Genomic DNA, 14,929 nt, shown 5'->3' with positions numbered 1-14,929 from the left:
CTAGTCTAATAGGAGTTTTACGAGACGATTTCTTTAGGTAAAACAGAATAAGCACCTTTTGGCACCTGCCGCTAGATTTAGAGGGAACGAATCACTGTCCACGGGTGTATAGTGGGAAGCGATTTGGACGCAGCTGAGGTTCAGAGTGCGGCCGATGGGAAAGCGTACGATGAGAAGGCGAATTAGACAAAAAGAATTTCTCTCATCAGCCGCGTTCAAACCGTTTCGCAGCCCACGCCCGTGGCGTCCCGCATCCGCGCGGTATGCGCTTCCAATTCCCACGATGCGGCGGTCTCTGCTTCTAACAGTGCGTTTCCCATTTCCAGGTCGGCTACTTCATCAACTCATCACGCGCGACGGCGAGCAAAGCCTAATCGCGCGGTCTGCGTGGCGATCGATTCGACGCGGACATCGGTGATCCAGTTCAGCCTGTACCTCTGGCGATTCTACTTCAATCAGAAAAACTTTCTCACCATTTTCCTGAGACCGGTGCTCTTCTTCTCCTTCTTGCTGGGCGTGCGCGTCGCGCTGCTGCTCCTCGACTCGTCGCTCTCCTCGATCAAGCCGTGCGCGGCGCTGCCGTTCGCGCTGTCGTTGCTCCGCGGCGACGGGCCCGTGGGCGTGGATGGGACAGACACGCTGTTCGAATGTTCCGAGTCCTGGTTCCAGTTCTCCCACCTCTCGCTGTTCGACAAGAGTCTCCGTTTACTTCTCGAACTTATGGCAGTCTTCATGAAAGAGGGCGAGCTCAGCTTGGCGCCCTTGAGGATACCGCCGGCCCTGAACGAGCTGCTCTTCGACCTCGAGCTGCTCTCGTTCGCGACCGGCCCTTCCAGGCAGCGATCCACAGCACCCGACGACGAGTTCGATTCGCTGAACTCGTCGCCACGGTGACTGAGGTCGGAACTGCCCTTCCGGTCGGGCTCCATCCTAGGCCGCGCAGGCTGCGCGATCCGCTCGATTATCTCCGCCTGCTGGTCGTCGAACCAACCGCTGCTGGTCTCAGGCGCGGACTCCGGCCTCTTGCCGGACGTGTCCTGCGACTCCTTGGGGCGCGGAGGATCGATGGACGACGCTCTCCTCGACGGCAAGGTCGCGCCGCCGGGGAGCGCGTTCAACCCGCTCTTGTGGCGAGTCCCTTCCGCTCTCACGTCGGCGTTGCCCGCTGTTCTACCTCCGGCGGCGACCGCCTCCTTCTTGCGCTTCTTCTTGCGCTCCTTCTTCGTCTCGTGGCATCGCTCGTCGATCATCAGCTCGTGGTACGTGCTGTTGATGTGAGAAGCGATCTCGCTAGGCCGCCGCTTCTTCGTCCTCCTCGCCGCGTCTTGAGCACCGAAGTTCTCCGCGCTCTTCCTACGTGCGCCTTCGGCCCTCGCGTCCTTCGCCTTCTCGTCCTCCTCGAGATCACTCGTTCTGCGACAGTAGGAGAGAAACAAAGTGATAACCATAACTTCGAACCATATGAGCAAGGCGTGCTGGCCGATCGCCGATATCCGACTCTGCCAGCTGTCCTGGTCGTGAAGGAGGCTCTGAACCGATTTCGAGAGCACTGCGATCTCCTCCCTCAAAACGGCGATCTCCTCCACTCTCTTCGCCTCACGCTCCTCGCCCTTCCGGGACTCCTCGCTCATCGCGGACACCGCGCGCTCGAACGAGCGCTGCATCTCTTCGACTTGCTTCTTGTAACGACGACTCAATTCTTCCAGGTATTGTCCGCTCAGCGACATGTTTCTTTCCAAAGCCTGAGGGGGGTGACAATCCGAGTTACTGGCGAAACATTCATTGTAGAGGACAATCTTTGTAATTACAATATCAATAATTATAATATCTTTTTATCTTCTGAAAAAAGAGAGGATTATTCTGAGACGTTCTTTCGAGAACAGGAGAAAGAGAGATCAAATATGACGAGGTGGATAAGATGACGGATTTGCTCATTTTTCTCAGCTAATAAAAATAACGGGCCGGTGCCTAACTCATTAAAGATTTTCAATAATAATAAAAGTTGAAAATTGATTTTTTCTACATATACAAAGATTAATTTTCAACCTTCATAATTTTTCCCACTACTAAAAGCAATCCTGTATTACATATGGATATAAGTTGACGAAATTGACACGTTTACAAAAAACTTAAATTCTAATTTAAAAACTTCTTCTGATAAAAAAACTTAAATTCTAAAAAAACGTAAAACTTAATTCTAATTTATTCCCAAATTTGTTCAGAATTTATGTAGATCACAGAGAAGGCTCTAACTACTCGGGAAAACAATCGATCGTCATTTTTACGTCACTGCGAAAATGAGGGGAAATCGAGAAACTTCGAGATCGTGATCTTACACCTCCCTGTCCTATTCTTAGCAAAAGGAAAGGACCTCTCCTTGAAAGGTTTCTTACCTTGATTCTATTGGACAATCTAAGAAAAACGGACTCTTTCTGAGGCGCCGTGCTCGCCGTGGGTTGGGCCACCGACGACGCGCTGGATGCTCCGTTCTGCATGTTAGCCGCGTCACCTTCGAAGTCCTTCAAGTCGGAAAACAACGTGTCCAGCGTGAGGTGATCCTGTGACGACAATTTAACATCTTGCTCACTGAGATCCTTCGCCTGTCTGCCTTCTAGCTCGCCGCCCTCCGATTTCTCCGTTTTCACTTGCGCACCCACCTCGACGTTATCCGTATCGGACGCGAAAGTGTCGCCGGTCTCTTGGCTGTCGACGTTCACCGACGGGACGTTGGTCACAGTCTGCGACACCATCTCGACGGAAGTACCCGCGATCGGTGGCAGGTCCTCGGCGATCTTCAAGGTCGGCGTCGGTAGGTTCAACGACGGGGCAACGGTGGTCAATGCTTCCGCCTGCAGCGTCTCTTCCGTGGGCTCCTTGCTAGGCTCCAGAATCGGCACGGACGACTCCTTGCGCATATCCTCCTTACTAAGCGTCTTCGTAGGCTTGATCTGCGAGGCCAAGCTCTCCGTGCTGATGGAGTTTTCTATGGACGTCGCGCTGAAATTCTCGACCTCCTCGTTGACGTCCTGCGAAAGGCGCCGTCGGTTCTCCCTGGAGGGGGCGGTCTTGCAAACGGGAGAGTCCGAGTCGAGAGTGCACGTGGCGGATACTTGATGATGCGAGACGACCTCGTTGTTCTGATCGGTGTCCTTGATGGACAGAAGGTCCTCTTTCGCGACGTCCTCCGAAGCGTTCGTGGAGATCTCGTAGCTCGTGTTCATCACCACCTTGCGCTCCTTCGTCGCCAAGACGTTGCACAACGCCGCGATGTACTCCGGTTTGAAGACGGACGCTAAGAAGGACGTCTGGAGGTCCTGCGCCAGGTCGAAGCGCGTCGTCGTCGCGTCGTCCCGCTTGTCCTCCGCAAAGTCCGCCTCCTCTTTCTGACAGAACGAGTCGATCTCCACGCCGTAAAGGGCGCACAGCTTGCCCCGTCTCAAGGTTCTGTTCACCAGGTCGATCCGCAGCAGATCGTCCAACTGGCGGTCCCTGCAGCTGACCAGCTGGAAGACACTGGCGAACTTCTGATCGGTGCAGTTGCCGCAGAGGATCGTGTACCTGGGCGTCATGCAGCTGGTGTACGAGTCGTCCAGGATGTTGTCGCCGTCGATGCTGTGCTGAATCTCCGTGATGTTGTTGCCGGTGAGATCGCTGGACTTCACCAGGACCTCCGCGGCCTTCTTCACGATACTCAGCACGGCATCGCGCGCGCTGCCGAAGAGATTCCTCGACGGGTCGCCGTCTTCGCTGTCCAACGGCTCCTCCTCGTCGCTGTCCTCGTCGTCGTCCTCGCTCGCGTTCGCTTCCTGCAGGATCTGATCCTCCGTCTCGGTTTCCAACACTTCGAACTCGCTGGTGCCGTAAGCCCGAAACAACGAGACGGGACAGAAGTGCTCGGACCCGTAATGAGACTGCAGCTCGACCTTGATGAATTTCCCAAAGAAGTGAGGGTGCAGCGCGAAGCTCTGCACGTCCTTCACGTCCTTAGCTGTGAACTGACCGACCGGGCTCCAGTCCCTCGTGGGGAAGCGGTCGCTCACGTAAACGGAAAAGTCTTTCGGCGACGAGCTGAACAGCTCAAAGTTCGCCAGTTCGATCTTCTTCGCCTGGATCGCCTCACAGAGCTCGACCACGAACCAGACGCGCGACGTGCACGCGTTCAGCATGTACTCGTCCCTGGTGGACACTAGGACGTTTTTCGCGCCACGCGCTTCGGGATTCACCGCTACGATCTTGGCGCCGCAGTCCGGCGATGCATAGTTCTTCGAACGCACCTTCATACCGCTCACACTTCGTCCTGGGCCACCCGGTGTTTGCACAGAGGCGTTTGGATGAGCTGTAACGTCGGCTATCGTAAATTCAATTTTCCAAGCAGCCTTCGATTTCTACTAATAAACTCATTTCGACAAGTTCGATTTATCAGAGATTTAACAGAGGAAAATTATCAAGATTGTCGCCTGTCCATTGACATATGTGAAAATTAAAAATAGTATGTAAGGATATGTAGTAAATGTATAAAATAATGTAATTTCAAATAATGTCGGTTTTGAGACCTAATTTCTTGAAGCGTCAATGCGCCCCAACTCCTCTTAAAAAATAGCTATTTGTAAGAAATATGTAATAATTTTCAAGACTATTATATATTTTAGTAGAGAAACATTGCTGATTTGCATCCAGACGAATAAATTTAAATTTTACATTTCAACAAAACCTAAAAACAAAATGGCATGTCGGTTTTGGTGGCTCCTCCTCTATGTAAATTTAATTCCCCGAGGATTTGCAGAGATAAGAATTCGGATATGCTGGCTGGCCAGAAAAAATCCCAAAATGATAAGATGAATGAACATAATTTGAAGAATACTCGAAAATCAAGCATGAGAACGCTCACTCTTTTTCTTCTCCGCTTCCTCCAAGCGCTTCTGCGCCCATTCGCTGAAGGACGGTATGTCCTCATGCGGATCGGTAGGGCCCGAGGAAACGAGACCGTCCAGTATGACCGCTGCGGTCTCGTCCCTGCTGCCGCCGACCAGCTGCGCCCGGGCCGCCGAGTCGTTCAATTCCGGCGCCGTGGTGAACGCATCGTCGACCCTGGGTATCTCATCGGATATCACATGGCCGACCTCGTCCTCCACCCCCAGCTCCAAATCGTTGATCTTCTGCTCGGCCCTGACGATCACCACGACTTCCGGCGCCTCCTCGGAGATCTTCTTCAGCAAGAGCACATCGTCCTGCTCGACCTCGGTATCGTTCGGCCGTTCCGTCGTATCGTCGACGACAGGCGGCGGTGGGATCTGCGTCGTCGGCAACTGCTCCTTCAGCTCGGGCTGGCCGACCCCACTGCTCAACAAGGAGGAGTTCTTCACGGACGACCTTGAAGACAGCTCACGGTTGATCTTCGGCTCAGCCAGGCTCTGCAGCTCCGCCGCTGCGGTATCCACCAGCGTCAGCACCACCGCCTGCCCGGTCTCGGAGATTCTGCGGACAAAAAGAGGATCGTCGTCTCGTTGTTGGCTCACAGTGCGAATCGCACGCTTCGCCGCATGCAGCATAACGTATTTTCGCGAAGTTGGCGAGCGAGTTTACCGCATCTCACTGCACATCTCGACTTGTTCCGTCTAGTAATCCTGCGGAACGAGTTGTACTTCAGTTAACTCGCGCGTGTGGTGCGCATAATAGCGAGTAACAGACTGTAACATTCCTCGAAACGCGAAAGGTGTCCTGGATAAGGTGTTGTGGTACTATGAAAGTATCGATGCTAATATTGAAACGGGTATCTAATCAAGATCATTGGTATCATTAGTAATGTTAGAACAAAAATACCGACCACTGGTATCGGAACTTTAAAGATAATTTGTAATTAGAGGAAATATACAAATCAGAGAAATGATTATCTTGCAAACTATTTTTAAGGATTTTATCTTTTAAAGATACGTCTAATAATCTTACTATATATAAGATACTTCTGCCTGCTGCACTAGACTTTCTATGATTTGTGATTTGAAAAACCTGAAAAGGGATGTGTTAAGGCTCCTGTGTTCTCGCTGTGACTATCCTGTTTTGATGACATCAGAAGCGAGAAATCGCATGCTAAAAATTATTGCAGTATACGTGGAGAAACAATATAGGAGAAGAGATACAGCGATTGGCAGTTTTAGGGTACATTTTTATTTTAAGCTGCCTCTTGACGCAAAACTGACATTTGTAGAATTCGTTTTTCTATAAAGATTAATCGAGATTCTACGCTGCAAACACATAGTTATATTGAAAAAATAAAATAAAATCTTGCTTAAAATGAAATATTAAAGTGAAATAACGGAAATCACAGTATAATTGGCACTCGTGTCATAATAATTCGTGTACTTATCACAGTAGCACTCATTATAAATACGTTAGAAATAAAAAAATATATCACAATTTAGAGCTAATTAATGACCGAAACTCGATATTTAAGTTGCGCTGCTAAACGATTTATAAACGCACTATTCATATATACTAGCATATCGGCGGCCTCTGGCTGCAATCTAATCCAATGGAGTTAATCAACACTATAATTTAACCCACTGCTTTTCGATAAACTACTTTCTCCTTTATCATCAACAGCTGCACATTCAATGATAAAGTTAGTTTGTTTTAAATATGCCGATATGCTAATTACTATACCTTTGCCAATTACTATATCTCTTCCCCAACGCAAAATGACGCTCATGATTGGCTCCACACATTTGTAAAAATGTCCGGACGCTTCTCTTTTACTTCAGCAACCAACAAATAACTATAAAATTAATGTAACAGAAATCATGAGAAAAGATAAATTTAAAATGTTAGTTGCATATTACACTAATTTTCATGAAGCAAAAGTATATGATATCTTGAAGATCGACTAAGTAAAAGATAAAAAAAAAGAGATTTTGAAAAGATATCGAAACAAAGTTGCTGATATGGGTACAAATATCGAAAGAAAACATCGATACAGAAATATCTGGTGTTGGAAGAAAAATATCGATACTAGTGTTATATCAGCAGTATCACAACATCTCTAATCCTGGATACTTCCAGATGCATGGAATTTTCTGATATTACGGGACAGCAACGCGATGACGTATATTTAATATATGACGTGTGGTTATGAGAACTAGATTAACATCGTAAGAGGAATCTGCGCACGTACGATAGAGTCTCCTCGACTGCAGTCTAGAGCGAAACGTATCGTATTCGCGGATATGCGAGATATGTTTTCCCGTGGCAATAATTATTCCTATATGTTAATGTTATCATTTTCAATTAGAATATATCGTGTCAATTTTCACGAATCGATATCCCGATATCAATATTCCATGTCGAAATAATTATTAATATTGACAGAAGCACACATATATAGATATTTTTGCAAGGTTGGGTCACAGTTTTTATTTTTAATTAAATTAAGTTAAAAATTAATTATGCAAAGCACACATAAATATGTGTGTGTGTGTGTTGTGTTTTTACATAATTAATATAATTAAATAATTACATAATTTACATAAAGTTGCTGCATAATTAACTTTTTAATCGTAGATTAAATTTATATAAAATGATGAAAAGGTAATCTTTTATACAAAAATATCATCTGTTTTATGCTCAGAAATACAAGAAAGAACGCGTTCAGAGAGATGAAAAGAATTTTGCTGGCATTATGTTTTTATTTCTCTTATCCTATATTATAAGCAGCCCCTGTAATACTTTTAAAATTTATAAGTTTTTTTATTTATATATAAAAAAAAACTGATAACTTAAAGTTAATGCACTTTAAAGTAACTAGTTTATATAGTTTAGTTAAAGGTTAACTCATTTAAAACTAAGTTAAATTAAAAGTTACTAACCTTTTAACTTAACTTTTAACTGGTTAACTAGTTACAAACGAGCTCTGCATTTTCGCATAATATATATTTCGATCTACCGCGTCGACTTTCCTCCGTTTGCATCGTTTTCAACCGAGAAACGGTTTAATTCGCTCTTCAGTGATTCCTTTCGAAACAAACTTCCCTGCTGCCCATTCAACCGAGCACGGGAACAGCCGAAACTTTCGGAGATCTCAATTCCGAGGATACGTTCTAGTCACAAAAGGAAATGGAAGAAGAATTGATATTCGTCTAAGAGGCGAGCGGTGATAGTTGAACGCGTGCCAACGTTTCCGAGGAGCTCCGCGCCGAACGTCTAAACGCAAAGAGACGAGCCTGATAAAACGCTTTCCTCTCACCGGTGATAGAGGCATGTGGGAATGCACCATAAAGCGGCCAGTACTGTCAAATAGAGGGCGGCCGCTTGGAGAAGGTGTCTGGGCTGCCCGGCGGAATTGTCGACCCAGTGCAGAGGACATCCACCGTTGTTCTTGACGATGCCTTTGGCCATGACCTTAGGCTGAAGCGCGCACGACGGTCACGACTTCGGCGTTGCTTTGCCCCGTCTCGTCGCGACTCCTCGTTGATGTTGCTGCTGTTCCCACTTGTTCACCATTTTCCTGTTCCTCGGCCTCGCGCGCAAAGAGCGCGTCACACGTTCACTATTCGCGACAGTCTCTCACAGCAAAGGCAGAGGAAACTTCGCGCACACCACCGGCCGTTGCATCACGAGCCGTCGCCGTCCTCTTCGTCTTCGAATCGATTTCTATCTCGCTGGAAAGCCGTAATCGAAGAGCTGTGCCGCTTGGAGCACGTACGCGTCAGCTTGTCCTTGCGAGAATTGTGTGCGGCTATCTGTCGCAGCTGGATCTAGCGACGTGTGAATTCTTTATCGCGCAGTCTACCCAAGGTCTGTCACTCGATCGCGCCAAATACAGAATTTAAAATACCGATGCGGATGTAGAGCAACGAAAGTGACTCTCTTTCTCTCCCGAATATCGAATATATTCTCAACACAATCGGGACGACACGCGTCGAACGGACGGGGAGAAAGAGAGAGATCTCGTCCCAGTGTTCGAAGGAATTCCACATCTCCGCGGATATATGTCAGGCAGTTTCGGAATAAACAGCTGTGCCAGCGTGGCCAATTTTTTACACGGACGAAAAGAAGCAGCTCTTACAGCTAAAAACTAACTTCCATAGGCCAAAAATAGTTGTCCACACAATATAACTAAAATTTAATTAATTTAGCCAACTTTGTTTTTCCCTACATCTAGTATTTAGCTTCCGCACTTAAACACTAGGTTATTTAATTAAATTTCACTTTCCAAAATTATTATCCAGTTGGAAAATTTACACAAGTTCTAGCTAAAAGTGTAATGTTTGGAACATACGAGATTCTAAGTGGGAAAAGTAAACGGAGACTATTTAGTCACCACTAACGTCTTCCGGAAAACTGTTTTCTGGGTTTCTATTTTATACATTACGATGGAATAAAATATACGAAACACTATATTTTACAAATATACAAACACTAAGCGCGTGCTATGAAACATGTTAACATTAATATAATCGAATAACTTAACTTCCTAGTCTGATATTCGGTCAAATCACTTTACTCTGGTGATGAAATAAGCCGCAGCGACTTAACGAAACTTAACGAAAAAGAGGCTTTATCTCATGTTTGACGTAAAAATGAAATTTCTAGTTGGTACCCGTAATGAGATAATCAGTTTTGATACAATTTTGGATATTCTAATCGGAATCTATGCTGTGTATGGGACAATTTCTATGCGGGTACAGACAAAGCCGACCAACACGCGGCCATCAAAGCGGTCTAGTGGATGAAGTGGTCGATTGATATCGCGCTCGCTTGTGTAAAAAATGATGCCCTCGTGTATACTTGAGCGTGTCGTTTACGAGGATCGTTTGCGTCAAAGATTACACGGTCGTTTATTCCGGTATTACCTATATGGCACGTGTTCAATTAAGAGGCACGAGCCATGCGACATTTATTATCGATGCCTGTATATGTGTTTGAAACGGCTGCTGTTGGGAGGATGCCGCTGACATGCATATTCAATGCTCGGAATTGGTACGAGGGCGCGAAGAGAGATCGCACGCGATTCTCTGTCACATCACATCGCAGCTAATCACCGTCAATGTTGACTTGTAATGATTCCACCGAATCGAGAGAACCCGTTCCTCTCGTTTAACCTATATAATTCATCTTTAACACGTTTACTGCCATGGAGGTCACACATGACCGGCGCTATAATATCGTCGTGCCTCTCTCTTTCTCTCTACTAATTTATATATAAAATGTAACCAACTTACTTGTAACAAATTAAACATTAACGAAATATTAATTAAATATAAGAAATTAAATTTGTAGCTGATAGAGAGGCAATAGGGAGAAAAATTAATATCAATATTTTTAATGAAATTATATGGAATTTCTTCGTGTAAACAAGTTTTATCTTCACATAAAATTAGATATTTTTGCTTATATATGAGAATATGAGTCTTGAATCGATATTAATTTCTTTCCATGAAGGAAATGGAACTAACAAATATATGCATCGCGAGTCGTACTTATTTACCGTATCTTCGGCGATTCAAGCCCGAGTGAAATATTGAAGTAATCAGTGAAAATCAGCGTGGCAGCCAACGTATTAATCCGTGGAAGCTATCCGTTTTTGCGCGCCGCGCGTAGTATTAACATCGTGCGAGATGTTAATTTATATTTGCACTCGATATCGAAAGGAGATTTATTGCTGCCCCCTCTCTCCTCTCCCGATCTCCGAGCTCGCGAAAAATATTTTTATCGCAATGCGATAATATAAATCTCACGGTGATTTGACGGTAGTACACGTACGCACGATCGTGGCCGGCAATAAATTCCCGGCGACGCGCTGAAAGTCGAACTTCGCGCGAAATACTTGGCGCGGCGAGAAGTACCGGCGAGCTATATTACCGGTTCGGCTAATGGTCCGCGTATAACTAATTAGAAAGTACTAACACTCGCTTCCTCTCTCGAGTAAAGGTGTGCGCTCTGATCAGTGGTGTAAATTGAGACTGACCGGGACTTGGCGGGATCAAACAAAACGCGGAGAGCAAAAGCTCAGGCTCTCCGGGGATACATTGCAAATCCAAGTATATAATTTTACATATCGTCACTTTTTATGCATTTATATGAATGTTAATATTATGATTTTACACATACAGGTGTGTGAAAATTACACTTGGATTTGTCGGTGTAATCTCTACACACTTATGTGTGCAAAATTATACCACTCAAGTCGGAATTTTAATCTTACTTTAAGTCTAATTTAATTCTATTTCTTAGTTAAGTGTTCAAAGATCTTGTATTGTGCTCCTTCGGCGCTGCAAATGGAGAAGTTATTGCCGTTTTCTCTACTCGAGGACCTAATGTAGAATTTCAAAGCCCGATCTGAATATAAATTACAAATGCGTAGAAAGTGACGACACAAAGTGCGTGAAATAACACACTTGGATCTGCGGTGTAACGTTTATAGGGCGCATTGTGCACCGGGCGTCGCGCGGCGACGGGAAAATCGACTTCCGCGCGCGCCGCTTCCGCTAAAAAGAACGATTATATCTCTATTACGACGATGACTTCGAAAACGACCGACTTATCGCGTGTGCATTTAATCGGAACGAATGGCGCATTGTGGACAAACCCCGCGCAGACGGAGCCGATGTCACCGTGAATGGTAAAAGCCTCGCCGTCGAGATCGTTTCACGGTCTGGCGAGCATCGATCAATGAGCGAGCGACCCGCCGCTGCGAAACCACGACGCTCTGTCTACTGTCAGTTCGAGCTTAACCCGCGAACACCGATCAACGGTGCGCTGCAATTGAGAATCTCCGGGCGAACTAATGGCGACGACGCCGGTGAAAATGGTCGCCGAAATGGATACGCGGAGCCGCGGGGACGAGGAACACCGCGCTAATAATGAAAGATGAAGAGATAGGATCGCGCGGCGCGCACAACGCGCAAAAATGTATTGCTTTCTATCAACGACCCGCTTTCGAGACCGACTCGGGCGTGAGTGCGCCGCGCGAGCCTCTCAATGTATTCCCCTTCAAAGGGAAAATAATAACGTCCATAAAGGACCGACCGACTGTTCATTCATCATTCACGGATATAAAGTACAACACGGTCTAAACCGCGATGCGCGATCAGGCCGAACAAAAAGTTCAATTGAATCGCGAGGGGCTCCGTAAAGCCCGTATGCGAGAAATCGGCCGCGGTGATTTAGAGAATTTTCAAGTAACCGCAGGTACTCTTTTGTACTTTCATTAGCGGCCGTCGAAAAACGCGTAATTGCGGACGCTCGTCGCGACACGCGCGAATCATTTAAATATCCACGGAATCGCAATGCGGCCACGAGAACGTCGGGCGAATGCGCCTTCGAATAACGATTCGGAATATACGTTGCGTTTGCAAATATATATTAGCGCGCATGTAAAATATATATGAAACACAGGCTAGCGCCGGGACAAATGCGCTCACGTGTTCGTTAATTTCGCGGAGAGAAATTAGCCGGCGAGCGTAGAATTTAATGAATCGAGATCTCGCTCGCGTATATTCGCCGGTATACCGATATTAACGCGCCTATTATTTCACGCTCGCGGATAATTCGGGAAAACTGGGCAAAGCGCGCAGCCGGGGCGACGATTGTCCGGGCGATCGAGCAGCGACCGGGCCTGTTAACCCTCCCCGTCGACGCCTGTACAGCGCAATCGAGGTTTTTCGCGTGGAGGCACACGCGCGAGTCACCGCGCAGGTTTCATTCACAGGTTACAATCATTTCACGTAGGCAGGCGAAATGATCAACGGTGCATTTCCCGTTTCTTCAATGGGCTATTAATAACGCTTCGTGATTCAAGAGTCATTCACCGTGCTGATTGTTACGTAACTCAATTACGAGTGTATGCGTCCACACGCGACACCGGGCTGCGTTATAACGCGAGAGAGACAGTCGTGAAAACCGTCGCTCCGCCAGACGGAACACGTGTCGACGAAACGTGTCGTCTATTCCTCTGTAGGAACGATTCGGCCAGTACCGGCGACTGATGAGATACCAATTCAGTAGTGAAATACGGATTTCACGTCGCGATACCATTGACTTAAATGGGAAAGCTAGAGATGTCATGTTAACGTGGAACCTAAGTAGCTTAGTGGTAAAAGCGGTCGCCCGGCAAACGGGGAAGACCCGAGAGTTTTCGATTCCAGCCGAGTCTGCCTCGCTACAACGTTTTTCATTTCGCGTGGCATTAAAAGCGGATATCTGCGGGTATAAATAAGCAGCCCCGGCCATAGGGCGCGGCGTGATAGAACAGTTTGTAATATTTTACTTGGACCGAGTAAATATTACATAATCCAAAGAAAAATTTGCCGAAGAGCATTGGAGTAATTATTTACTTGAATCTAGTACTTGTTCTTCCGCGCATGTATAAGAGCCAAGTTTTATCTTCAAGTAAGATTATATATTTTTGCTTATAAGTTAGAATATGAATTTCGAATTGATAGAAATTTTTTCCTATATAGAATTTCCAAGATTCGGTGTTCATTCGGTGATCACCGAAGGCATCACCTGAGGGCGGTTCATTTCTATTCTCCCCTCCGCGGGAAATACGGTGCGCGACAGACGCGGGGAAGATTTTCTGAAACATTATTATATCCGTTTTATCTGAGCCAGGCGTGTCGCCCACATCTGCATGATTCCAGAATAACATCATACGCGCAATGTGAGCGTAATACACTCCGTCATAAATTACGTTCTCGCACGAACCGTCTCATTATTGGTGATTATTATCGCCACATTGTATAATACAGGGCCCGGCCATTGTTAATTCAGACAAAACAATTATCCTTTCACCAGATATAACCGGAATCCGATAATACACACTCGGCGATTTTCCGATTTTATTACAACGAGCAACGCCGCACGCGCGCACGGTAAAACAGCAAATCGATCGTTTAACGGCGATATTTTTATTTTGTTTCATTTATTATTTCGCGTTGTGTGTATACATGACGACGGAAGAAAGAGGAGGAAGAGGGGTCGGAAAAGCTTCGCGAATCGTCGCGTTTAACGAACCGGCGTACGGCGAATAAGCAATATGGGGCTGGAAGATATCCGCACGCGTACGTACCGGTGCACGCGCAGCGGCGCGAAACACGATGGCATTGTACGTTCGGAACATTCGTATAACGTCACTCCGGCATACAATACCGTTATTTACGTCATAAACTGTGTTTGCACACGCCTATTAAATAGAACATTAAACGCAAACGAATTTAATACGCGCGCGTAATTCAGCTTCCAGCTTTAATCCGTCGGGGGACATGTGGCGGAACCGGAGCGCGCGTTCTGAATGTGTTTACGCCCAAATTCGCCGTAGGAACGAGCGTCTCTGTGCGTGAGGTAAGAAGTTGAGCGCGTAAGGAAACTCCTTCATTAACGCTTCATTAAGATTACACACGCTCCGGGATGGGATGCGAGTGCGCGAGAAGTCGCGAGCACCGCCGAAAATCGGAAATACGCGGAGTCCTGCGTTTGTTAAGGGACGCGTAAATCCGAAGACAGGCCCCGGAACGGAATTTTCCCTTCCGTACGCGGGTGAGATGAAAAAAAAAAACACGCGTATCAAGAAATATTATATACTGAAAAAAGAGTTTGGTAACAGTTACCAAACGTTTAGTGAAATAATTTTAAGTAAATGATTTGGTTAATTTGGTTAGTGTAACCAAATCATTAAGTTACATGTATCATGCAACCAAATTATCTGATTAGTAATCTAATAATTTAGTTGCATGATGTAACATAATGATTTGATTACATTTAACCGAACAATTTAGTTACATGCAACCAAATGATTTCAATAGTTACTGTAACCAAATCATTTAGTTAAAACTATTTCATTAAATGTTTGAAAATTGTCACCAAACTTTCTTTTTAGTGTACACACTGCGTCATATATGGTCAGTCACAAGAAGGTTGCAATTCTCGTTCTTTTTAA

At 46.0% G+C, this 14,929-nt stretch overlaps 1 protein-coding gene across 7 annotated transcripts in view; it reads right to left on the bottom strand.

The window, feature by feature from the left end:
• LOC106743265 (SUN domain-containing ossification factor) overlaps positions 1-14,929 on the bottom strand; it is a 60,648-nt gene that overhangs the window by 5,784 nt on the left and 39,935 nt on the right. For 3 of the 7 annotated variants that reach the window (XM_014616929.1, XM_014616930.1, XM_014616934.1), the window contains 3 exons: positions 4,889-5,475; positions 2,394-4,336; positions 474-1,742 (listed from right to left, as the gene is read on the bottom strand). In XM_014616929.1, coding sequence (XP_014472415.1) covers positions 474-1,742; positions 2,394-4,336; positions 4,889-5,475 — 3,799 coding nt within the window. Of the gene's footprint in view, positions 1-55; positions 1,743-2,393; positions 4,337-4,888; positions 5,476-8,236; positions 8,748-14,929 lie in introns of all 7 variants that reach the window. The other 4 variants (XM_014616932.1, XM_014616933.1, XM_014616931.1 and 1 more) reach the window with 3 other exon arrangements.

Source organism: Dinoponera quadriceps, unplaced genomic scaffold (genome assembly GCF_001313825.1).
Source record: "Dinoponera quadriceps isolate SergipeBrazil2010 unplaced genomic scaffold, ASM131382v1 scaffold616, whole genome shotgun sequence".
In the NCBI taxonomy this organism is placed as follows: Eukaryota; Metazoa; Arthropoda; class Insecta; order Hymenoptera; family Formicidae; genus Dinoponera; species Dinoponera quadriceps.
The sequence above is the reverse complement of the archived record's forward strand: the minus strand, read 5'-3'. Positions and strand labels throughout refer to the sequence as shown.